Source organism: Trachinotus anak, unplaced genomic scaffold (assembly GCF_046630095.1).
Source record: "Trachinotus anak isolate AG129_WGS33_773 ecotype Australia unplaced genomic scaffold, CSIRO_AGI_Tana_v1 ptg000009l, whole genome shotgun sequence".
In the NCBI taxonomy this organism is placed as follows: domain Eukaryota; kingdom Metazoa; phylum Chordata; class Actinopteri; order Carangiformes; family Carangidae; genus Trachinotus; species Trachinotus anak.
In genome coordinates this window covers 2,197,858-2,223,024 of record NW_027273860.1, presented here as the reverse complement: position 1 = coordinate 2,223,024, position 25,167 = coordinate 2,197,858, and the positions used below count along the sequence as shown (strand labels likewise).

At 43.6% G+C, this 25,167-nt stretch overlaps 4 protein-coding genes and 1 long non-coding RNA gene across 8 annotated transcripts; 3 read left to right on the top strand and 2 right to left on the bottom strand.

Annotated features, from left to right (window-relative positions):
• Positions 1-228: 228 nt before the first annotated feature.
• On the top strand, positions 229-9,204 carry mynn (myoneurin). 3 transcript variants are annotated; one of them, XM_071484489.1, is made up of 10 exons: positions 229-300; positions 897-966; positions 1,086-1,108; positions 2,141-2,408; positions 2,520-3,499; positions 4,426-4,585; positions 5,392-5,570; positions 5,753-5,845; positions 6,181-6,306; positions 6,585-9,204. In XM_071484489.1, the coding sequence occupies exons 4-10, from the start codon at positions 2,143-2,145 to the stop codon at positions 7,010-7,012; spliced, it is 2,232 nt and encodes a 743-aa protein (XP_071340590.1). In that variant the 5' UTR covers positions 229-300; positions 897-966; positions 1,086-1,108; positions 2,141-2,142; the 3' UTR covers positions 7,013-9,204. The 3 variants fall into 3 exon arrangements, with proteins under 3 accessions (XP_071340590.1, XP_071340589.1, XP_071340591.1); XM_071484488.1 differs by having other exon boundaries at positions 2,138-2,408; XM_071484490.1 differs by having other exon boundaries at positions 2,135-2,408.
• A 349-nt stretch (positions 9,205-9,553) lies between these two features.
• lrrc34 (leucine rich repeat containing 34) lies at positions 9,554-13,014 on the top strand. Of its 2 annotated transcripts, none has more exons than XM_071484482.1 (10): positions 9,554-9,710; positions 10,165-10,274; positions 10,356-10,420; positions 10,558-10,644; positions 10,969-11,097; positions 11,268-11,363; positions 11,462-11,613; positions 11,719-11,874; positions 11,953-12,079; positions 12,183-13,014. In XM_071484482.1, the coding sequence occupies exons 1-10, from the start codon at positions 9,613-9,615 to the stop codon at positions 12,420-12,422; spliced, it is 1,260 nt and encodes a 419-aa protein (XP_071340583.1). In that variant the 5' UTR covers positions 9,554-9,612; the 3' UTR covers positions 12,423-13,014. The 2 variants fall into 2 exon arrangements, with proteins under 2 accessions (XP_071340583.1, XP_071340582.1); XM_071484481.1 differs by having other exon boundaries at positions 11,459-11,613; positions 12,183-13,011.
• Positions 12,657-19,972, bottom strand: lrrc31 (leucine rich repeat containing 31). The gene is made up of 10 exons (XM_071484474.1): positions 18,737-19,972; positions 17,501-17,692; positions 16,774-16,917; positions 16,488-16,655; positions 15,649-15,813; positions 14,890-15,072; positions 14,610-14,777; positions 14,340-14,504; positions 13,694-13,849; positions 12,657-13,589 (listed from the first exon to the last, which is right to left on the bottom strand). The coding sequence occupies exons 1-10, from the start codon at positions 18,747-18,749 to the stop codon at positions 13,216-13,218; spliced, it is 1,728 nt and encodes a 575-aa protein (XP_071340575.1). The 5' UTR covers positions 18,750-19,972; the 3' UTR covers positions 12,657-13,215.
• On the top strand, positions 17,581-21,165 carry LOC139624981 (uncharacterized). Its single transcript, XR_011691799.1, has 2 exons — positions 17,581-17,720; positions 20,958-21,165. It is a non-coding gene; the product is annotated as an uncharacterized lncRNA (long non-coding RNA).
• On the bottom strand, positions 20,111-25,113 carry eif2s3 (eukaryotic translation initiation factor 2, subunit 3 gamma). The gene is made up of 12 exons (XM_071484475.1): positions 24,968-25,113; positions 23,961-24,024; positions 23,711-23,838; positions 23,108-23,229; positions 22,880-22,974; positions 22,606-22,764; positions 22,310-22,444; positions 22,078-22,172; positions 21,796-21,940; positions 21,463-21,632; positions 21,017-21,189; positions 20,111-20,708 (listed from the first exon to the last, which is right to left on the bottom strand). The coding sequence occupies exons 1-12, from the start codon at positions 25,034-25,036 to the stop codon at positions 20,645-20,647; spliced, it is 1,419 nt and encodes a 472-aa protein (XP_071340576.1). The 5' UTR covers positions 25,037-25,113; the 3' UTR covers positions 20,111-20,644.
• Positions 25,114-25,167: the final 54 nt, after the last annotated feature.

Below are 25,167 nucleotides of genomic sequence, written 5' to 3'. Positions count from 1 at the left end.
TTCTGGCTTCTTGTTTTCATTAATTAATAAAGAATATATTTTGGAACGATTAATAAATCACAAAATTTATTATGTTAAAAAAGATAGAGACGAGAGTGTTCAAATCTGGGGATTCAATCAAACGAAATCAATTATTTAGGTCAAAAGATGAATTTTGAGATAATAACCACACCGAACTCCCGTCCGATGTCCGTGAGGGGCGGTGCTCATCTTGACCGCGCAGCGTATCTTTGATCAAAGGCGATCTCGCGAGAACTACAACGTCACAGGATAATGGCTGGAGATCGCGGATATTAGAAGGTACTTTACTGCTTTTATTTACTTTGCTCTAGATCAAATTAGTGCATTTATTTAAACAAATCAACAGAATCAACGTCATGTTTGCACGACTCGTAGCTCAAATAAGCGTTTCTGCCATTTTGTGCCAACTTACGTCGACACCGCCGGTACAAACCGACAAACCTTCGAAATAAGAGCTCAATGTTTTCCGCGCTTTTCACCACTGTGAAAACAGTTAGCTTCAGCCTCACAAACTATTCGCTCTTGTTAGACACTAAAGTACTATGACCGCTCCCGAGGTGGCTTGCACGGTACAGCGAATATTAATAAATCTGCGTGAAGCGACAAACAACCACCAGGAGTCATTTTGAGCTACCTACGACACCGCTGTTAGCGTTAGCCGGAGCCCAAGGCCTGCTCAGGAAGCAGGCGGGAGCTTTTATTTTCCAAAACCGCTTCTTCATCTCGGCTGTCAACGCTGCGGATTCAGAGGGTTATATCTGTTGATTAATGGCTGTTTGGATGGAAAATCATTATTCAGGCTGTTAATATACTCCGTGGATTTCCTGTCTACACGATCCCACAGTCAATTCTTCATTCTTAACTATGCCCAACAGAGAAACCTACAATCTGAGAGGAGGTGAAGCTTTGTCTCAACTTCTCAGCATCAGTGATACACTACTGAGAGTAAGTTTTTATTTTTTATTATTTTATGAAAAAAGGATTAAAATAACAGCATTTCCCCCTGTGTTTTGAGGCCATTTTTGTATTATTTAAATTTAATTGAAATATTCTCTGTTTTCCAGCTCTGGCATCGGGTTTTCACCAGGTGAGTGAGAAATGTAAACAAACTGTCCAACCTCATTTACTGTGCAGGTTTTCTAAATGTGCTCAGTGTAATTCAAGGCCTGAACAGACATTATATACTTTTAAATAAAACACTTTAGGACTTCATTGATGGTTCTCAGTGTCAGCACAAAAAGACCAAACCAACAATGAAACATAAAATTAATCTACAACGTTTTTGATTTTTAATCAAATTAATAATTTTTAAGCACAAAAAAAAGAAAAGACTAATTTGCTGGTTAAAATGATCAGTTTTCTTCACCTGGATCTAAATGCATCATGTTGGACAGGTGCCTTTTATTATTTTCTGACATTTTATAGACAAACCAATTAATTGAGAAAATAATCTGCAGATTAATCAGCAATGAAATATCTACTCACACTGAGTCATTCATGTCATGTTAGACTTTTTAATGTCAGTGGTTCTAAGGGAGTTGGTCATTAATTAGCAGTGTTCTGTTCTGTGCTCTGTTGATTGAGAAACATGAGGAAACTGTGACTTAATTAAAAGATAGTACTTTCTTTTTGAAATAATGTGACATGACACGTTTAAAGATTAAATTAAAAGTTCTCAGGACCTGCAGTTTGTGGCTCTTGAGGCTGATATGTCCCAGATAGAAAATATAGTCATTCAATTTTAGCATCCTACAGTGCCCCCCAGAGGACAACCTGTTCGTGTGACTTAATACTAGGACTGGGCGATATAAGTAATGTTGCAATGTTTTTAGGCTATTTTGCTATACACCTTATATTTCTCCATATTTTGAAATCTCCTCTATTGCATTTCATAAATGTGAGATTTAACCCTTGATGCATAAAGAGAATCACCTCACATCTCTTTTCCGCTGCTTTGTGATTCAGAGCCTCAGCATCTCGCCTATTTCTCACTCGTGACAAGCGGATTCCAGTAGAATATAGATGGGGAATCATCAGTTTATATTCATACTGACATGATACCAGCGACACTTTTCACAACGCACTGATGTTGACCGTCTTCATTGTTTTCCAACAGCAGAGATGACTCATGTCACCAATCATGGGAAGCTGCTGTTGCAGCGCTTGCATCAGCAGCGGGAGATGGACTTTCTGTGTGACATAACCATAATGGTGAGAGATGTGGAGTTCAGAGCTCACCGCAACATCCTGGCTGCGTTCAGCAAGTACTTCTCCTCCCAGGCTGAAAAAGTTCAAGATGTCACGACCTTGGACCCTGACAAGGTCAGCCGCTACGCCCTGGAGAAGCTATTGGAGTTTATCTACACTGGACAGATGAACCTCAGCAGGTAAAACAGGTGTAAATACAGGCTGTGGTGTTGTTTTAAAGAGAACTCGGCTTAAACTAAATATTTTGTCAGCTAAGTTAGTGAATAAAATGTTGGTTTTCATGGTTTCAGCACCAGACAAGCAGCTGTACGTAGAGCAGCTGTGTTCCTGGGAATGTCTGAGGCCACAAAGTACCTGGAGGAAATTCCCCACTGGTCCGAGCCGGGAGAAATGTCCCAGTCAGAGGCAGATAAAGAAGCTGGTCTGTCTCCTTCCAGTCCAGCCTCTCCTGGCAGCCCCAGCTCCCCCGTTCCCCTGTCTATTGTCTCCGTTTCCGGGGATTGGCATGAGGAGGGGAAGGAAGGCAAAGAGCAGGAAGGAGAGACCAAAGATGCAGATACGGAAGAGGGAGACAAAAGCGATGAAGAGTACAGCCCCACAACGCCAAAGAGCGCTGGACGAGGACAGGGCAGGAAGAGAGGAAGGCCTAAGAGCTTCAGTGGTGAGCAGGTGGAGCCCAGCAGCTCGGCTGATGGCACCCCCAAAATCCAGAGCTACAGGGGGAGGGGGAGAGGCAGAGGAAGGGGCAGGGGGCGAGGCAGGGGGAGAGGAAGAGGAAGATTTAATAATGACGATCTGTCTTTAGAAGATTCTGACACAAGTGTGAAGGACTTTGGGGACACTTCTGCAGACTGGAGCCCCTCGCAGGAGGAAGATTCTCCAGCCAAGAAACCTCGACTGAGCAGCGGAGAGGGACGGAGAGGACGAGGCCGGGGGAGGGGGAGAGGCAGGGGGAGAGGGAGAGGCAGGGGCCGAGGCAGGAGGAGGACAGGGGAGGAGGAAGAGGAGGAGAGCGGCTCGGTGGGGGCTGATGATGAGGAGGACGAGGAGGAGGAGGAGGAAGGTGAAGGAGAGGATGGGGAACAGGATCCGTCAGAGATGGATGAGATGTCGCTGTCGTGTACCGAGTGCAACAAACTGTTCAAAGACGCGAGCAGCCTGCGGCGCCACGAGAAGATCCACAAGGGGCTGAAACCGTTCGTCTGCATCTTCTGCTCCAAAACGTTCAGACAAGCCACACAGCTGAAAACACACCTGCGCATACACACAGGTGAGCAGAGCTACGAGTAATACCTCTTTAGGACCAATTCATCTGTGTTTCACAATTATTGATTAATCATTTAGTTGGAAAATAGGCTGAAACAATTCATCCATTAAATAACTGATTAATTGTCTCTGTCATTTCTCAAGCAGAACATTTCTCTGTCTTCCTCTCTGAGGTTTCTCTTATCATTGTAAGCTGAATATCTTTGGGTTGAACTGTTGGTTGAACAAAACAAGACATTTGAAGATGTTGGACTCTGGGAAGTTTACCACTGTTTGACATTTCAAAGCCTGAAAGATTGATTGAATAAATAATCTGCAGAGTAATCGATAATGAAAATCATTAGTTGTGTCTCTAGTGTCCATCAAGGTTTCCAGAGCTCAAGGTGAAGTCTATAAAAATTTTAGTTTGTCTAACCGACAATTCAAAACACCTTTTTTAAGACGGTACAAAACAAAGACAAGCAGCTCTGTTTCCTTGATAAATAACATGAGCGGAAACTCTGACTAACCTGAAATAAAAACAGCTCCAGCTTGCATTAAAAAAAAGGTATTTATTATGAAATACAGTTTTCATACAGACAAGCTGCATCAGCTGCGTCTGGTTCACCTCTGCAGGTGATTGACTATTGATCACATTGTGCAGCGATTAATCAGATCAGCACGTTACAATGTTAGGATAAAAGAAAACCCTCAGAGTTTTCACAAGGTGGGTAAAGGTGAAGAGCAGTTATCCGCTGCTGTGTTTTACCAAGTGGAGTTTAGTTTAAAGTTCATATTAACCAGCTGGACTTGTATCATCGGTGGCTGTGATCGGAGTGGAGGTGGTGTAGTGCCGTCCACCTCTGTAGCGACAAATGTACCGATATCAGCTCAGGTTTGATGAACAGTTCTAATCAGTGTGTTTTCTTTTTTTTCTGGCGTTCGTTGCAGGTGAGAAGCCGTTCAGTTGCTCCGACTGTGACAAGTGTTTTGCACAGAAGTGCCAGCTGGTCGCTCACCGTCGCATGTACCACGGCGAGGAGAAGCCTTACACCTGTGAGCGCTGCGGTTTCAAGTTCGCTACGTCGTCCAATTACAAAATACACATCAGGTACGAGTACTGCCTCTGGTAATAGGTCACACACAGATTGTTGATTCTGGGAGGGTGCAGAGGTTGTCAGACGCAGCCCTGCCACTTCTGATGTCGGTGTCAGTATTTAAAAAACTGGCTGAAGGCTGTCGAAGCTGTAACTTGTAGTGATTCATTTGTCAATAATCTTTTGATTTATTCAGTTTTACAATGATATAAAACAGAAAAAAGCAGTAAATCCTTATATGGACAAGTTGATATTTGGAATTTTTATCTAATAAATGACTTAAAAGTCCCAGATGTCCATGTGTTTGTGATTATAAAGCAGGTCTAGGTTCTATATTAATACTGTAAAAGTATCAAAGCCTCAGTCCACAGAGAAATGCACACAGCCTGTATTCAGAAACTGAGCCTTAAAACCAGCCATCAGGACTTCTGTAACTTTGTGATGTCACAACAAAGCAGTCACCGCCCTCAGCCACAGCCCCAAGCCCCGCCCACCTGGACCCACCATCCGACCTTGCAGGATTTAGTTTGTTTAGAGTGTTTACCTGAAATCTGCTATATTTTTATTAAATCACTGAGAAAACAGTGACTACTCACAAATATATAAATAAAACACTGGAGAAGAGTAAAATATGAACCTTTAAATTATTAAGCGATTATCAAAAGTTTTAATTTTCTGTCAGTCGACAAATCAATGAACTAATTGTTTCAGTCACATCATAACTCAGCATCTCCTCCTTTGATTGTAGCATTCACTGCAGGTTTGTAATGTGGTTGTTAGTCAAGGGATGTTTGTTTATGTGTTTGTTTGTTTTCTACAGACTGCACAGCGGGGAAAAACCGTACGTCTGTGACATCTGTGGTCAGGCGTTTGCTCAGTCCAGCACCCTCACGTATCACAAACGCCGACACACCGGAGAGAAACCGTACCAGTGTGATCTGTGCGGCATGTCGTTCTCCGTTTCCTCCTCTCTCATCGCACACGCAAGAAAACACACAGGTGAGACGGGTTTACTGCGTTTAAGAGTGAGGGAGGCGACCTGCTCTGGTTTCCTTCCAACACGTTTAACTTCTCGACTCTTTGTTTCCTTTTGCTTGACTCAGTTGTTTCTGACACATTTTTTTTTTCATGAATATATTGTTGTATACGGGTGTGAAATGTATTCGTATTTCTGTTTCTAGGTGAGACTCCGTACAAGTGTTCACAGCCGAAATGTGACGCACGTTTTGTGACATCTTCTGAACTGAAGAAACACATGAGACGACTTCACCCGGGTGAGTTTCCAGACTCTGGTCCAGGATTCAGACTTTGTAGTTGTCTTCGTTCTACAACGTTCAATACAAAATATATTCACAACTAAGATTAAGAGTCATTTCTTAATTTGATTCGTACCCTGTGTACATGTGTGTAACGTCAATAGGTAATAACTCAGAAATTTTCACTAATTTGCCACAAACAAGAATTAAAATGAAAAAATGACCTGATATGAGCTGAACCCAGAACCCAGGAGCAGGACTGGACCAGGTTTAACAGCCAGTTCAACAACAAAGCTGCTCCTCAGTGATGAAGACGTGTGACGGTGTCTCGCACTGTGTTTGTGTTTGAACAGAGGGGAACACCGGCGTGCAGTGTCTGCTCTGTGGAAACAGATTCGCCAGCGTTAAGAACATGATCAAACACCAGGAGAAGGCTCATGCTGATGAAGTGCGGCAACACAAGGAGAGAGCCAGAGCTGGTGAGCTTTTAGGCCGTGGACCATGAGGATGTTTGTATTGTATCGTTTGACATTGGTTGATCGGACACATGCAGAGTTAGGCGGTGTCCTGGCCTACCTCTAAACATAAGTTCATGTGATTCTCAGAGCAACATCGTCTGTGTTTTGGCTCTGAGGCGGCGTCAGCAGTGAGAAGTTCTCTGTCATGTTACGACAGACATGATGGAGTCTCTCAGAAAGATCCTGATGCAGATTCAGGTTCAGTGTCTAACGTTGTGTTCATGTGTGTGTCTGAGCAGTTGTCCTCCTGGCCTCCAGCCATCCTGTGGCCTTCGTCCAGAGCAAACTCTCCCAGGAAAGCAAAGGTTTGGTGTCCATCCCTGAAGGCGAGCCGCCCAACCCGGAACCAGCCACCCCCAACCCCAAAGCCATAGCTCCGTCCGCAGATGCAGACGCAGACGGTGACGCCACCACTACTGAAGCCGACGCTGATGCAACCACCACCGCCTCCATCATCCAGGGCTTCAAGCCGGAGCCCGCGCACCCCGCCATCGCCACCGCTGACCAGGTGACCTTTGAAACTGACCAGGAGCAGACCATCAACTCGGACACCCTCCACGCTCTGGTGGAGCAGCTGCGGCCGCCGCCCTCCCCAGCCCAGAGCCTGGAGCAGATCGTCATCATCAGGACAGTGGACACCGCCGAAAACAACCCCCCTCAGCAGTGAGGCCCGAGCCACAGCGGGGTCAAAGGTCACTGTGGTGGAACACTTCACTTCTTAAGGCACAAGCTGCAGTCAGCCTGGATCAAAGTGGAGGCTCAAATTCAGTCTTATATCCCTTCAAACAGACTGTGATGGACATGTGGTGATGTGGAAGTGAAGGATGAATCTGGTTCATTACAACTCAGGTCTGGTTTACATAGTTTTGTCCTTCGTCTCTATCAGTAATAAAAAGATTGGCCCTTTACAGTTGAGTGCTGAGATCTTAAAACATGGTAAAATCACTGAAAGAAGTCGGACAGATGAAGAAACATGAGCAGTCAGACGATCAGACAGTTTGACCTCCTGTATTTAACTGTAGTTAGTTTTCAGGTGCACACACTTTCAGTTTGACCTCCAGGTAAAGTGGTTTAGATCATCTGGATACACTCTCATCTTAGTATAATGTTGTAATTACTTAGAAATGATGGGAAAAAACTACAAAAATAAGACCTGAATTGTAAACGAGGAAAAGAAAACTAACCTTTGTCTCCTGTTCTCTTGACTGTTCAACAACATTTTCACTAACACGGCAAAGGAAGCTAGAAATCCAACAGAATGGATTTATTACTGCTGACAGGAAAACCAGAAACCTCCGCCACAGAACAGATAACCTTCTGTCACCATAGCAACTTTTTTTACTTCCTGGTGCCACAAGTGTTTTCACAAGCCGGGAACGATTGGGGTTGAATTTTCTCTACCAAGTGACATAAACAACACTGATGACTTTAGGGCTGCAAGTAACAATTATTTTCATCAATGAATCTGCAGATTATTTTCTCTATGAAACAGGTGCAAGTGACGTCTTCAGATGACCCAGATATCTTCAGTTCACTCTGATATAAAACAAACAAAAACAGAATTTTTTTTTTTCTCGGTTGAAAAATTACCCAAACAAAGTAAAGTATCAAAGTAATTGGTGATTATTATTCTGACTGACAATCAATCCACCAATCATTGCAGCTCTGGATGAGTTCATGTTGTTTTGTCTCTGGAGCTTTTTAATCTGTTCATCAGAGATGCACAGATGTAGCGTTGTGCTGCCAATACTGACCCTAATAACAACGTGACAGATCCACATCAGATACAGTTTCTATTCATATCATAAAATCTGCTGCTTTGGCGGTCAGTTACTGGAGACTCCTGCATTCCCACTGCAGGAGTCTTGTTATGATTTTTTTTCTATTTCACACATAAAATTATCTTTAATTGAATTTAATCTGAGAGGTTTACAGACTTTTAAAAACAGTGGAAAGGCATCGAGTTCAGGTGTCAGGCTCAGTATCAGGGGAGGAAGTCTGATCTGTGCATCCCTGATCTTCAGTGGTTTAGAAGAAGAGCAGAAGCTTCCGAGTTTAGTTTCTGGCAATTTTTGGTCAAAAGCAGCTGTTTAAAACAGCCTGTGCTAAAAGGTGGAAATGTTCTACCAAGTCTAAACATCAGTCCTCATTTAGAGCCATGTCTCAGTGAAGTCATTCTGATTAACGTGTCATGTAGCATCAGTGACGTCTGCTAAAACTCTCTGCTCTACTTTTTCTTCCAGCGTGGCCGATGAGTTTCAGACTTTAATTTCTCTTCTTAGCCAAAAGAAAAAACATCAGACTAACATTTTCTTGGACAGTGATGTGTGGCTGGAGTTTCTTCTCTGTAGGAGCTCGGCTACAGATTAATAACTAACAGAAAAAACCTAAATGTTGATCAAATAAATGTGTAATGGGACAACGAACACAACTCTTGCATTGTTTTAATAGATATGTATGTAGTTAGCGGGAGCTTAGTTATCACCCTGAGATATGATTTTATTTATCATACCTGTTTCACCTGTAAGTGTTTGACATGTGATGGTGGCTTTATTGTTGTAAACACAGCCCTGTTAATGCAAACCAAGGTTTTTGTTTCACTGTAATATAGTTAGTGTTTTTTTTTAAAGCAGCTGTTTCAGGTCTTAGCAGAAATGTTTGTGCTTCAAGTTTGAAAACTGCATCATATAAAATGTTTCTATCAACTTGAAAGTAGCTGTTTGTTTCATGTCGTCTTTTTTCTTTTTGTTTCTTTGTTTTGGATAAAATGTCAGCATTATTTGTACAGAAATGTGAATTACATACACACCTTCACTACTGTATAAAAACTGTACAACAGAACAGGAAAATAAAATTAAACACAAAGGGACAAACAGATGTGTGGCAGATTGATTGAAATGATGCTGAAATGGTTCTGAAGATGGTGTATAAACATGTGAACAAATGTAAATAAGAAAATTTCGATTTTCAAGTTCAGTTTCAGCATGGATAAGGGATTTTTCTTTTACTTTACTGGCAAAATATTAAGTACAATAAAAAAATAAGAAATAAATCTATAAATCATTAATAGGTGATTTAATTAATTAATTAAATCACTCAATTTGAGTCATCAAATTAACTTTTGTGAGCATATGATTTATCCATCAACGATTTATAGAGAAAAATATTATTATATTCTTTAAAAAAGAATAAATAAATCCTCGTCTCTTTTGTCCCTTGCGAGACGCCATCCTTCCTTGTTGCCGTAGCAACTCAAACGCTAGAAAAATGGCGGTTTGCGAGTTTTACGAAGCTCTGTGCGCAGAACTGGAGATAAAAATAAATCCGCACATCGTAGAAGTTTTGGAGAAGACGACGCCGACGCAGTGAGTGATGAACTGAACATTAAAATCACTTAAAGTTAATGTTGGACATTTACACGTTTATTAATCAGGTAGAACTCCCGCATTTCGCGTTTTACGTGATTGAAAATAAACTAATATCAGCAGTTCAATGTAGTCGAGTATGAGAAGAAAGAAACACCTGTCTGAAGGCGGTTTAACTGTTTTATCCAAAGTCTTGCCTTCCCCGCAAACACTGGACTAAACCATTATAATTTAAACATAAGCATCAAAATTAACATGCAGCTACATCCGGTTTGGTTTTGGCTGCATTTTTAGGAGAACTGGTTTATTTTGACATTATGTCGTCATGCAGCTTTTTTCCCTCATACAAAAGCTTTGCCGCGTAAATTAAACTTTTTTTAAAAAGTTCAATTTAAGCGTTTGTGTAAAACTTGACAGGTGTGTGCATATAAATCAATTTAATTCTGTTTGGCAGGAGTTTTACTTTGAAGCTGACCGGAAACAGCCGACTGAGACTCGTCCAGAGACTCACCGATGAAGACGTTCTCCTTCTCTGTAAATGTCTGAAAAACAAGTGTGTGACAGGTGAGATGTTCAGGTGAACACATGAACTGGGAAATTTATAAGAACTATTTTAACACTTTGTTCTCAATTGTGTTTGAACAGGTCTCGATGTGAGGTACAATAACATCACAGATGCAGGGGTTGGACACCTGGCTGACCTCTTACAGGTAGGTAACAACAGCTCACACAGCTTTAAGTTTTCGTGTGCAGTCCATTGATGTTACAGGTTAAAAACAAACACAATGAACAGTGAATATGGTGTTTTCTTTTTGATATATTCCCTGTTGCTGTTTTCACTGAGCAGGAGGAAAACTCAGCTCTACGCTCTTTAGACCTGATGTTCAACGACATTCTGACAGATGGAGCTGAAATCCTCAGCAAGAGCCTGCAGGTTTTTATCTCTCATACAATTTATAGACATCTGTTCTGCTTACAGTAACTTTTACATTTAAAAGATAAAGCTATTGTTATATTTTATATATTTCTTATTGGCAGGGAATAAAGTAATCAAAACCAGCAATGTGTTACTCTGTCTCTCAACACTTTCTGACTTAACTTTCAGAGGTAGCTTCTATCAGACAAACAGGAGGGGACTATTTTTTGTGGTGGATTAATCCACATTTGATGCTGCAGTGAATATCTGGGGCAGCAGGACGAAGTCAGATGTCTGAAAAGTAATGATTTGTCTTCTCTCTCTCTCTCTCTCTCTCTGCAGTGTAACAGCACCTTGCTCTCTCTCAGGTTGTCAGGGAATAAGATTGGGAACAAAGGAGCCATGCGCCTGGCCAGCATGCTGCAGGTGAACAACACCCTGCAGGAGCTGGAGCTGGCTGACTGTGACCTGGTAAACACGCACAGCACTGCTGTCCACTGATGATGCCACCTCACTGCACTGTGAAGCATCTGAGTGCTGAGATTACCTTTTATTGTAACTTGTAACCAAACAAGGAGAAGGTTAGATTGTCACAGTTCAGTCAGAAGCCAGTTTGTCTGACCTTGCCTCTGCAACTTCAGGCCACTCAGAGTGTGATAGCTCTCATCATCGTGCTGAAAAGCAACAAGAGTCTTCGCTCTGTCGATATCAGCCGGCCCCTGCTCTTCAGCCACCAGGTACAAACACAGAGCATCGCACTGATGTCTAATACGAGGTCAGTATGAGCTGAGTGCAGATCAGCAGACAGGAACCTGAACCCTGTGTCTCTCAGGAGGAGTGGGCGGTGCACTGCTCCGAGATGCTAGCACTGAACAGCAGCCTGGTGGAGCTCCACCTGGGGAAGATGGGGATGACCGACAGCGGGATGGAGAGGCTGACTGAAGGCCTGAGGCTCAACCACAGCCTGCGCTACCTGGACCTGCGCTGGTAGGAACGACAACATCAAGTAATGTGGAGCATGGTTGGCTCAAACCGTGGGAGCTGCTGGGGGTCGTTTTCTTTACTGCCTCACCTCGTCTTTGTCGTCTGTAGTAACCGTGTGACTCGTGATGGCGTGCACCATCTTGCTCAGTTGCTGAAGCAGAACCCCACGCTGGAGATCATAGATCTGTCGTCCAATCGGATTGAAGATGAGGGTGCCATGTACCTGAGTGAAGCCATCAGCTGGCCCGGCTGCACCCTGAAGGAGTGAGTCTGATACAACAACATTACTACTCCACCGCAGCAGCTGAATATATTTACACACACGCTGTGTTTGTCTGTCAGGCTGTCTGTCAACAGTAACAGCATCAGGACCGAGGGTCTGCTGTCTCTGACTCAGGCTATGAAAGCTAACTCAACTCTGACACACATCTACATCTGGGGAAACCACCTGGAGGAGCCTGTCTGCCAGGTAACACACACACACTAAGATTACACACATGCTATCACCTCACTGAGCTGCACAGACACTAAGTTTGTGTGTCGAACTAACATTCACTGCTGCTCCCCCTCAGGCCTTCAGAGAGCTGATATCCAGCGGCCGCCTGCTGCCGGAGCACACTGACGTCAGCGCGTACGAGGTGGACGCTCAGGTGTTCCTTGCCGAGGTCTTCCAAAATGTGAGGAGACATTATTACAGCACAGACAGCTGTGGTGCAGGAACGCGCTCCGACTCAAACCCCGCTGCCGCGCCAGACTCCTGCTTTGCACCGCTCATTGAGAACCAGCGGCCTGTTCCTCTGCAGCCCTGCTGAGCTCTCACTGCACCCAAAGCCTCCCCACTGCTAACGACACCCAAACACACAGAGGCAACAGTCGCACACCAAAATGTGTACAAACATGAATAGAACAAAATAAATGATGCAAATATGCCAAAAGACGGCGAGAAGATGATCCCTCTGAACAATAACTGTGAATAAAATGTTCCCTGTGATTCTTTTTTTTTTTTTTAAATCAACCAACATCAACATCTGCATCCTGAGAACATCTGTTTTACATGTAAATGTTTAATACACAGATTTAAAAGGTGCATAATATGAAGTGCAAGGATTTAAGCTGATAGAAGTACGTTGTGTGTGAATGTGAGACAGTTCAAGTATTCACTAAGTGCATCTATAAATCTCAACGATTAGAAACTCAACTCAGAACTCAAACTGCATCACGATATGGACAAACAGTAAAATCAGATCTGTTGTCCAAATTAATGATTCCTCATCAATTTCATTTCAACACTATTGAGATCAGCTGATGGAAGAAGGCAGAGTGTACAGCAGTGACATCAGGAAACTTGGTCACTGGAAAGTTGAAATAACAACTCAGGAGCTCAACCTCACCCCTAGATTCTTAGTCCTGTTACAACTTTGCTGAGACGGAGTAAGATTTTTTTTTAAAACCCTTTGCCCAGAATGAAAAAGATGATCACAAAACTAGAAAAATTAGGAATGATTATTGACAAAGCAGTTTTCATGCTCTGTTGAAATCTTGTAGGTGCAATAAATGAGAGCTGGCAATGCTTTTATTATTCAGATGTCCTTCATTTTTTGTTCCCTACTCCTCTGGGCTCTCCTGATTGGTCGCCTTACATGATGATGTTGCATCTTTAATGTCTGGTTCCCACTCCAGCAGGACGCTCCTCTTCCTCAGACAATGGTTCAGCTGCTGTTGGTCCTGAGAGCCCATCGTCCACCGCTGCACGGCCAGCCGGGCCAGCGCCGGCAGGCGAGGCAGAGCACAGAGCAGCGCCGGCAGCCAGGCCGAGCAGGAGGCAGAGGTCGAAGGTCGCAGGCTGAGGTCGACGTCCTCCAGCGAGGCCAGGCCTCCTGCTGCGAACAGCGCAGACCAGCCATCGTCACCCACCGAGCCGTTGTAGGAGAGGTCCAGCACCCGGAGAGAGGACAGACAACCACGTCTGCACACTGCAGCTGCACAGGACACAGGCAGAGGAGTCATCGCTGAGAGGGCGCTGAGGGAGGGTCAGAGGGTTTAAAACTTAAAATGATAAATCACTTTAACTACTTTCTGTTACCTAGGTAACGCAGGTCGTCTGTGCAGAGCTCACAGCTGCTGAGGCGAAGCTCCAGGAGGACCGACGGCTGCAGAGCGTCCAGCAGCAGAGCCGAGCGACCGCCGACCACTTTACACCAGGAAACATCCACACTGCGGAGGTACGGCACAGCCAGAGCTGACACACACACACACACACACACACACACACACACACACACACACACACTCTCTCTCTTAAATCTCATATTCAAACTGACAATTTGATGCAACACCAGACTCATTTTGACCCATTTTGCCATTTTAATAAATACCTACACAAAATTATCAGCAATATTTGAAAATGCAACATTTAGCCAGAGGCCTTTGTCAGACTCACAAAAATAGAATCTTTGAAATAGTAATAATAATTTGAAATTACAACATCAACAACATTTCCTAACACAATCATTTTCCTACTTAAATTTTCAGTCTTTATGTATTTTGTTGGTATGTTGCTTTTTTTTTTTCTTGGGTTCACCTGCGTTATAAAAAAAGGCTCATTTGTAAGCTGTACTGTCACTGCAGTAGAAGCAGGAGTAATATTACTGTAAGCAGATGAGACTACAGTAGCAGCAGCATCAGTACAAGTAGTAACTGCAGTACTGGTAGTAGCTGTGGTACTTTACCCAGAGCAGTGAGCGACTCCTCACTGAGGCTGCAGCTGTTGAGTGGCAGACGCCTCATCTGTGTCAGAGGGAGGGTGGAGACCAGCGGGTGAACCACGCCTCCTGCCTCCTTATTGGACGACACATCGAGCTCTGTCAGCGCCGTCAGAGAGGGGAGCACCTGGACTGAAAGCAAGGAGTTACATGACTGCTGCTGCAGGTGAGTCTGAGGTTTGAGATGCAACATACACACACACACACACACACACACACACACACACACAGACTCACCCAGGGCCTCCAGATCAGTGTGTGTGAGACAGCACAGGTGAAGGTCGAGGCTCTCCAGGTGAGTGAGGTGAGCCAGGTGGAGGGTGAGGCGGTTCAGTCCTCCAGCCAGACTTTTGTTACAGGACAGGTCCAACTCTTGCACTGAGGGGAGGCAGCGGAGTGAACCACCTGCGGGACAGTAACAGCAGGTTAAATGTGGCTGGTGCACAGTATCAACACCTGATCTCTGCATTGTATCAACACAAAACCACAACAGCATCACCAACAGCAGACCTCTCACCGAGAGCCTGGAGGCAGTCCGGCGTCAGACCGCAGGCCTGTAATCGGAGCACGGCGAGGGAGGCGGCGTGAGAGAGAGAGGCGGCCAGTTCCCTGAAGCCGCCATCGTCCACTTCCTGTGCGAGCTCAGGGTTACAGGAGACGTCCAGCACAGTGAGCGCAGGGAGAGCAGACACCATTTGTCCTGAGAGGAAAAACAACCGAAACACAAAGAACCTTTAAAAACCTTCTTATTACTTCACCATCTTTGTTCCTTCACATAGTTTTTAAATTTCTCTTTTATTGTTGATTCTTACTTTATGTTTTTTTCTGTTGTTGTTTTTAATGCGCTTCTGTCTGTCATCTGTTGCGTACAGTGTGTCCCACTTCTTATATGAAATGTGCCACATTAAGTTTTACTACTATTTCCTTTTGAGCGTGGCTGTACATATATTGCATCTCTTCAGAGATGTTTTAGTTCACTGTGGTGCATTTACAGAAAAGTCTCTGTTAATCAATCAATAGATGAATTAATACCTTTAATTATTATCAGTTATGTGTTTTAAAAAATGATGTTTGCTTTGTGCTTTAAATTTCTGGCTCAGTTTTGTAGTTTGATGTCTTTTGTTTACTCCACATAACTGACTATGATGGAAATGGTGGAAACTCTGCTGCTCTCTCCACAGCTGATTTTACCACTGTGGATGTGCTCCTGTGGGATTGTGGGCAATGTAGGAAATGACAACCTGAAATAGAAGTACATTAGGGCTGATTTTATTACCCAGAGCAGTAGCATCAGCTGCAGTGAGCTGGCAGGCCACCAGGTGAATCTCCCTCAGGGGAGGGTGAAGTTTACCCAGCAGGCTTTGCAAACCGCCGCCCCCGACACCGCCGTTCCAGGACAAATCGAGGACTTCCAAAAGAGGGACGCAGCTGAGAGCTTCACCTGCAAAACCACAGGGTGCTGTTTACACTGTGGTAACTATCACCAGCACTGGGTGTGTTAGATGATTACAGCTCATCCTGGAGCTCAGTGTTCAGGTTTATGTTTCAGCTGAAAGGAACCTTATGTTATGGGATGTGTAATGAAAATTTTATCATCCAATATTTAATTATTGGATTTTTTTGAATTCTAAAATATCAACATTGATATCAGCCTCAAAAATCCCACATTACTAGTGCTAAAATATATAAAATGAAGTATGAAGTATTTTAATTTTTCAGGTATTTAATCTGCGTCACCAACTGAAAACTGGCATTTCTGTTTGTTTTTTTCCAGGAAAATATAATATTTAACTATCACAATACACAATTACATAAGTGGATTATACTTAATATTTCTTTTACACAAAGTCAAAACAATTATGATTTTGTCTTAAGCATTACTGCACTGTCACAGCCTCATGGGAGCTGTAGTCACCGAGGCTCAGGATGGAGGCAAAAACATTTTCTTCTAAATATATTTGCTTATATTTTGAGCCACAGAAACTGACGTCTGAAATTAAAAGATATCGAGCACTCAGAGGATTTCATGAATTTTTCAAAATAACAGAACTGACTCCTGATGCCTGGACTCTTTTATTCTGTATAATAATAAAAATATGAAGTCTTTAGTCCCACCCAGAGCTGTGGCGTCATCAGCGTTCAGCCTGCAGCTGCAGAGCCTCAGCGTCCTGATCCCGCCCACATGATGGAGGTGAGAGGTCAGCGCGTTCAGACATCCACCAATCAGCTCGTTCCAGGAGACGTTCACCTCCTCCAGCTGAGGGAGAAACTGGAGCAGCGTCGCTGGGGAGGGCAGGCGAGAAAAAATAAAATGAATGTGTGTGTGTGTGTGTGTGTGTGTGTGTGTGTGTGTGTGTGTGTGTGTGTGTGTGTGTGTGTGTGTGTGTGTGTGTGTGTGCACCTAGCTCCAGCAGGTCTGTAGCAGTCAGATCACAGTGAGCCAGACTGAGGCTCCGGCTGTCGGCCTTCTTCCCCAGCCTCTGCAGGAAAATACACACACGACCCCAGCCGACATCTCGCTCGTTCTCTGCTGCTTCTGCGACACCTGACACACACAAACACACACACACACACGTGACCTTTTACATTTCATTTCATTTCATTTACATATCTGACAACATTTTCCACAGGCCTCCATCTGTGTAAAAAGGTCTTACAGGATAAGAAAAGGTCTGAGGTGGACAAATCAAGGGAGTCACGGTCTGTGTTTTGTATTAAATTCCCTCTTTTTGCTGAGCTGTTGTGGGGGGATAGTGACAGTGCCACAAAGAGGAAAATTTGTATTAAAAAGACTAAAATTCTTGGGAGAAATCCATTTATTTTCACTGCCTTTCTTCTTCGACTTCAGTATTTGTAATATTTTAGGGAACTTTTCTTGTTCACCTGCCTGATCTGTTTCCCTCTTTTTTCCTTTTCTGCCTTGTTTTTGTCACAACTGCAGGAACTAGTTTATGTAAAAACATGTTGTGAAAAAGTTTTTCTGAAAGGAAGTTTTAGAGCCAGACCCACTGTGCTTAAACTCAACATGTTTAATTTATGCTGATGTTTTTGCTGCACTCCATTAAAGGCCTAATGTGAAGAGAATGGAAAGTTTAGATCAGAGAGTTTAATCTCCTCCCAGCCGACACCTGAGCCATGTCCTCTCTCCTCCCTTCCCTCTGTCTCTCCATCCTCAGGGATCCCCGTCCGGTCCGAGCCCCGGGACAGGAAGCGTCCCAGCGGCTTCCTGTCTGAGGCTGTGCGCTTCCTGCGGATCTGGCTCATGATGACGTCGAGAGGGGAACGCCTCTGGCTGCTGCCATCACGCCCACGCTGACCATCTGACCAAGGAGAGGCAGAAAACAAGTGGTATTTGACTATTAACTATTAACCAAAAACATTATCTTCTGCTTTAAATGTCTTTAATTAAAACAAGGATTCGTTTATTATTAATGCTTTAATTCAAGGATTTTTAAAGTGTGCATCTATGTGCATGTTTACAGGATTATGGATCTTAAATTATTGGGAAAATATCCATTAAATGTCTCCAAAGTCTAATAAATGAGCCTTTAATGACAATCGCAGGTCGTTACTGAGACTATGAGCTTCTTAATAAACCTCTAAAACAGGAAACAGGAGGTTTGAAATTAAAGTCATTTCACTTGCAAGAAAAGAAAAGAAAGAAAACAAATGTACTGAACCCTGGAGGAGGGGTCAGGTGTTACTCCGCCACAAGAAACAGAGCAGCTAAACATAAAGGTGGATAAAAACAGGATATAGAGAATTAACTCAACTACACAGTAAATCAAAATTCAATTAATGTCTACATACAGATAGAAAACAGCAAGTAGGAAGGAAATCATTATATTAGACAGTATATTTTATTCAGACTGTTCCTTTAAGAATATAGATTTACTTTATAACCAATATTTAATGGGAGGTAAGGGATTGTTTCAGTTTACCTCAAATAATAATGTAAACTCTGTCTCCATCATTATTAAAACCCTATCTAATTTAAAGGCCAGAGATTAATAAAATATCAGAGAACACTTTGGTAATTATAAATGTTATGTACTGTAAATTACATAGAATCATATTAATGTAATTCTCCATGAACCAACTCCTGTAAAAAAACACAAGGCCATTTTAATAATTAACTTATATGGAAAAAGTAAAACCAGCGCTGTAGTTTTGCCTTGCAGGCTTTGAGAAGTTTCCAGGCAGTTAGGAAGGTGAAAGAGATCAGTGACGGATCTGGATTTATATTAATCTACAGAGACGCAGCCTGTCAAACCTCCAGGACAGAAATCTCTGCTCATTTCCTGCAGTAAACCAGTAAAACCAAGCGGAGCTGAGACTCATGTCACCTGCGGGGCTCGTCCTACCTGCAGACTCCATGTGAGGGGAGCGGACAGTCGGTCTGTCCTCCCGCCGACTGTTGTCTCTGAAACCGAGTTCAACAGATCATATCTGCAGCTTCTGGTCACTCTGATTCAGCCTCAGGCAAAGTCAGAATCTCCGCTCTGGTCTCACTTTGACACCTGGATGACGTCACGCCCCGTGCTCGTCAGGTGGATCATCCCGGAAGTGCGACAACACCCTCGGTAAACGTTGGCATTACCGTGTGTGTTCACTCAAAGCTTCATATGACTGTGACATGTTCAATGTGGGAATTTACCGTCATTTCACCAACCAAAAAAATACCGTGACAGTTAATAATGTTAATAATTAAAAGTTAATAAAAATCTAAAAGTTCTATTCCGCCAGTTTGATTTTATTTTCAAAATAAATGCATATAACATAATAACTGCTGGATGATGAAAAATGTTCTCAAACTGCACAAAAATGAGCATCAGTGTCACATAATCAATGATCTATTAAATGCAATGCAGTTTCTATTTTATTTTCTATCCATTTACCATGAAAAACTGTTTAAACTACTTTCATTTGTTAAAACTATCCAGAGGTTGCTGCATCACCATTTGCTACAGACTTTTATTTTGAAAATAAATTAAAGCTCAGTGATATTGACACAGAGAAATATGTATTTTTCTTATTGAATATCATGGATTCCTATCGCAATGATCACACCTGTGCTCTGCCCTGTGCTCTGCTGTTAAACATCAGAGGAAACGATGAGTGAGAAACTTTTTAGGAACAGGAACAGATTCATCTTTTAAAAGGAACTCCGTCAAAACTGCTGCAGTTTCATGTGTTAGTTTGTGGTAATTTGCTTAAAAACAACTTTATTTGGCAAAATGAACCATGTGAGCTCAATATAAAACAATGAAGGTTTTAAAATAAGTATTTAGTCAAGAACCACAGCATCAGGTCACACTGTGAGGTCACACTTTACCAAGGGGCTAATCATCCTTGAAAAAGTGTATCACAATCTCCTTAAACCCAAAGTGGCTCCTTCAAATTATTGATTTGTCCAACTAACAGCCCAAAATCCAACGATTTCCAATTTACTGTCACATGAGACAAAGAAAAGCAGCAGATCCTCGTATTTTAGAGGCTGAAGCCTGAAAACATTTGGTGTTTTTGTTGTAAATATTAATTAAAGAGTAAATGAAAAACCAAAAGTTGTTGTTAAATTTTCTGTCAACTGACTAATCTTTTAAGGTCTATTTTGCTGTTTTAAAGGTGTAAACACAGACTCTCTTCAAACAGGGAAATGATGTGAAAGATAATTAAAAGCAACTGTTGCCATAATTTAAGAACTGATTTATCAGAAAAATTCACATCATGAGCATCAATCATTTTGACCAGTTTAATACTTTTCTGTGGTCGACAGCACTTTGATCTGAAACATCAATGAAACCCAACAAACAAACAGACGTAAAATTAAAAAAACAAGCATATTTCTTCCAAATATGTTTTATTAGATCTGACTGAAGCCTGTGGACAGTACAGGATCATCTCTGTACTAAATAAACCCTTTGGCTCACTGTGAAAGCAGCTGCAGGTGAACCTTCTCTGGAGGATTATCAGTCTAAAGCGCCTCCTCTCCTCCTCTGTCCTCCTCCATCTGCAGTAAAAACAGCTAACAGACGGCAGAAAGGCTAAACTCCACCTAATCTGACGCTCTCGTGTGGCTGCAGGGGGAGAAGAGCAGCGCAGGGGGAGGAGGCGTCTTTAAACCACCAATATGTCCTACTCTGTTCCCTTCCTTCCTTCCTTCCTTCCTTCCTCCTTGTGGAAAAAAAAAACATGAAAAAATGCCAAGAAGAGTGTGATGGTTGTGTTGTCCGGCTGACGGGAGCTTTACGGTGACGTCCCGGTTATTCTCCTCAGTCGTCATCCACTGTGGGTGTGATGGTCACGCCCCTCCTGATCTGTCCCCAACCAATCAGACTGTCAGGAGAAAAGAGGAGACTTCTGGTTAGAGGAAAGAAAAGACACAAATACTGAAATGTCTAAATAAACGCTGTATGTACAGGCTGAGCTGAGCTCAAGTTGTTATTTCCAATTTTACTCTGATACGACATGAACACTGCACCTGTCTCCAGGTGTGACTGTGATGTGTAACAGAAATGATAAAATGATGTCGACTTGTTTCTCTTTGTGCTGATGAACAAACGTCCTTGTTTTTTTTTACTGTAGATTAAACAGAGCTTCAAACTGGTTCTGCTGGGACGAGCTGCCGGCGCCCTGATCCTTACCGCCAGTGTTTCTCCACTCGTCGACTCAGAGCGATCTTCTCTCCGACTTCTGTGCAGACGGGGTTGGTGAGGACGATCTTGGCCAGATCGGCCTTGACGGCGCTGACACGGCCTCCCGTCGACAGCGAGCCGATGTTCACCATCAGCACCTCATTCTTAGACAGTTTCTGGACCTGCGGGGACACAAAAAGACGGAGGGTGCCGTCACCACACTGTTCATCCCAAACAAGGAACAGGTCCGTTTTATAACTGGAAACACTGCGTTTTCTCACATACACCTGACGCTAAACCCCTCAACACCACCACAACATTTTAAGACCTCTAAATGCTGAACGCCGTTTTTCCAGGCCTTGAATATCACAGTCTAAATTACAAGATATTTCCAGGACCGGCCGACACGGTTACAGTAAGATCTTTGACTACATTTCCCATGATGCACAGCTCACCTTGGCAGCCTTCTTGTCTCCCTCTGTGCGGACTCCCAGCAGCCTCCTGAGCAGGAAATAGGAGATCTCCAGCTCGGTGAAGATCTCTGGCAGCGCTCCAACGGCGCCCAGCACCTGCCCGACCATACGATCAGCACGGCACAGCGTCGGGTCGATCTTAGTGCCCACACCTGCACGCAAACACATTCATCACTTCATCTTCTCCCTGGTTGTTCCTGAGAAGTTTGTGTGATTCATACCTGCCGTTCACCTCTGCTAAACCTGGAAGCTTCCTGCGAGTACATTGAACATAACTAAATGAATGCAGGTTGAAATGTGTGAGCGTGGACCTACCAATAAGGCCTCCAGGTGCAGCGTACTGGAGGTCGTTGTGCTCAGCGAACAGAGAGACGATCTTGGAGAAGATGGGTTTGCACATCAGCTTTCCCTCCTGGTCTTTGGACACGATACCTGGCCGCACCTCGATCTCCTGACCCACCTGGAAGCCACACACAGGAACAGACCACATATTCGAAAAATATGAATCAAATCCGACTTTGATACAAAAGCAGGTGCTGCTTCTAGTCAGAGGAGCTGAGTAATGATATAATGATGTAATGATGTAACGATGCTCACCTTGAGCACGCCCTTTAGGATACTTCCTCCTGCCACGCCTCCTTTCAGGTCGTCAACTTCACAGCCGGGTTTGTTCACATCGAAGGATCTGATGACTGAAAGATGGAGGAGTGAAAGTGTAAACATTCTCTTCAAACCAATGAAATTCACTGAGAGCGCAAGAGGACACGGGTTAAAACATTATGTAAGACAAAACATGAAGTTAAAAAGAGAAGGAATGGGTTCTTCTTACCGATGAGTCTGGGCTCGGACGTGAAGTCTCTGACGGGCACTGGAATCTTTTTGACGATGTACTCACAAACCACCTCGATGTTGTACTTCAGCTGGGCTGAGATAGGAATGATGGGAGCTCCTTCTGCCACTGTGCCTGCAGGAGAAACATTACACACCACATCAGGCGACGGCGAAGAGGTGCAGAGTTGCACAAACTTCTGATGTACATGGTTTCTTTGAAGGCAGCTTTATAATGTCTTTCTTGCAAGGGACAATTAGTTGCTTTGGATTTTGTGTGGGTTTGTTTTGACTCACCCTGTACGAAGGCGAGGATCTGCTCGTACTGCTCTTTGGCCTGACTCTCCTTCACCAGGTCAATCTTGTTCTGCAGGATGAGGATGTGCTTCAGCTTCATGATCTCTATAGCTGCCAGGTGCTCCGACGTCTGGGGCTGAGGACACGACTCGTTACCCGCTGGCAGAGAGCGACAAGAACACAGCTCAGACCAATTTCAACCAGACTGAGAGTCACTGTTTCATTTCAGTCAGAGTTTGTCTTGTTGGAGGGTGTTAGGCAGTTAGGGGCTCACCAATCAGCAGGAGGGCTGCATCCATGACGGCAGCTCCGTTCAACATAGTGGCCATCAAAATGTCGTGACCAGGACAGTCCACGAATGACACATGTCTGGGAGAAAGAAAAGACTCTCACTGATACATGTGCAAAGATTTGACAGATTTTTACCATTTTACAGTCAAACTGCTGACAAAGTTGCTTCAAGAGAAGCTGAAAACTCTTCATCTGCCCCCTCCAGTCGCACCTGACCAGTTTGAAGTTTCCCTTGGTGCCAGAGAGGTCTGTGGGAAACTCATCTGGAGTGCTGCTGCCACACGACCTGTAGCACTCCGGCCTGGGACAGCTGGGGTCATCCAGTTTATAGATCTAGCACACAATGGAAGTAAAAACATTAATGTGATTTTCAGTTTCTCTGAACAAGGGCTGAATCTCTATTATCAACACATGTCAGATTAAAGGAGTCCCACCTGAGGGTTTTGTCTCAGAAGAAAATGCCACAGTGGGTGCATTAAACAATAAATAAAATTCCTCTCAAAGTGCCTTATTAGCAATCTCACGCAAATTAGCAAGAAACTGATTATCAGCTTCCTGTCTGCAGAGATTAACGGACTCTCCTGACCAAATTAAAACACTGGCTGTTTTCTAGAATCACTTCTGGAATTGAGTCACCCAGCATGAGTCTACCAACGGCAAAATTTAAACTGGTGTCAAAATGTCTTTATTCACTGTGCTTACATGACCGGTGCTCAAATTCTAACTTAACTGATAGAAAAACGCTCAAATCTCATTGGCACTGCTGCTAAAAGAGACGATCAAGATGACGGAACCAGGCTGTCCCTGTGCTTACCTTAGCATTAGCATATCCTAGCTTGATGGTGATGTTCCTCTCCAGCTCATTCTTGAACCTGACAGTGTGAACACCAGAAATGGCCTTCACCACTGTGGACTTTCCGTGGGCCACATGACCGATGGTGCCTAGTGGAGGGAGGGGGGGAGGGGTGGGGGGGCAGAGAAAGTCAGAACACAGCCTCCACAGTCAGCAAAACAATAGCAGAATGATTTGAAACAAAAATTAGACCAATGACTAATCTCCATACCAATATTGATGGTGGCCTGTCTGCTGATGATCTCTGGGGATAGAGGTGTCAGGGTGGACACATCCTGGAGAGACAACGACACACATTAAACATAGATCACACACTTAACAACTAAACAGCTTCTCGCTTTGGGCAGAGCAGCGCTCCAACTCTACATTTAATCCTGGAGATGAATGGAAACAAAGGGAGGTCAGCACATTGACAAGCATGAAAACACTGCCCCAATAATGACCCTGCAGACACGGACACAAACTGGACACCCAGGGTTTGATCATACAGATGGAGCAACATAAAGCGTTTCATCTAAAACCAGTGCTGTTGTTATCAGGCTCACTCATCTGTTGCTTCTTCTCAGCCTGTACCACCACACTCAACCTCTACACTTGATGAAAAAGATTCACCAGCTTCTAAACAAGTACATGAACCCATGGCGAAAACAGTAAACTGATCAAATTACAAAGCGTGTTGTTTATGACCCATGTTTACTATTAACTTTGTTGTTTAACAGGAAAAAGTAGGAAACCTGGTGTCTGTCAATATGAACACCGCCAACCAGTATCCATGTAGTTATACACACATTAACCGTATAAACTGTTATTGTGAGAGGAATAAAAGCCTAAAAACTATGGGATCAGTCTAAACTGGACATATGCTTCCATCGCCATTTTTACCGATTTTATATCAACTCGGCAAATGATGCAGGTTGGATAAAGCAGCCATAGATTAAAGATGGCGACTGTGGAGGTGTCTAGATATAACTATTATACATTAACACGTCTGTCTCGATTTTAAATGTTGATAAAAATTGAGTGTGGCTCCATCAGCGTTGAGACGGGTGCTCCTCGCTCTCCGCCCCGCCGGGCCTGCCGTCATGTGCCGGCGCAGCACCGGCGACTGTGGCCGTTAAGAACCGTCACCTTCTGTGAAACCGTTCCAGCGACACGACGGACCCACGGCCACAGACATTAAAGCACAAAGCTGTAAAATCTGTGAAAACAGGCACTTACCAGAGAACTAAGGTCTTGTTTGGCCAGGTGAGGCTGACCAAGCGTTGTACCAGACTCGTCGCCCGCCATCTTGAATGCAAAGGGAACAGAGAAGGCGGCCGCGGCGAATGCCTGATCCACTAAAAAAAAAAAAAAAAAAAAAAAAAAAAAGAGGTTGTCTTTTCCTGTGGTTAGATATTAAATCAAATGTAGTTCACCTT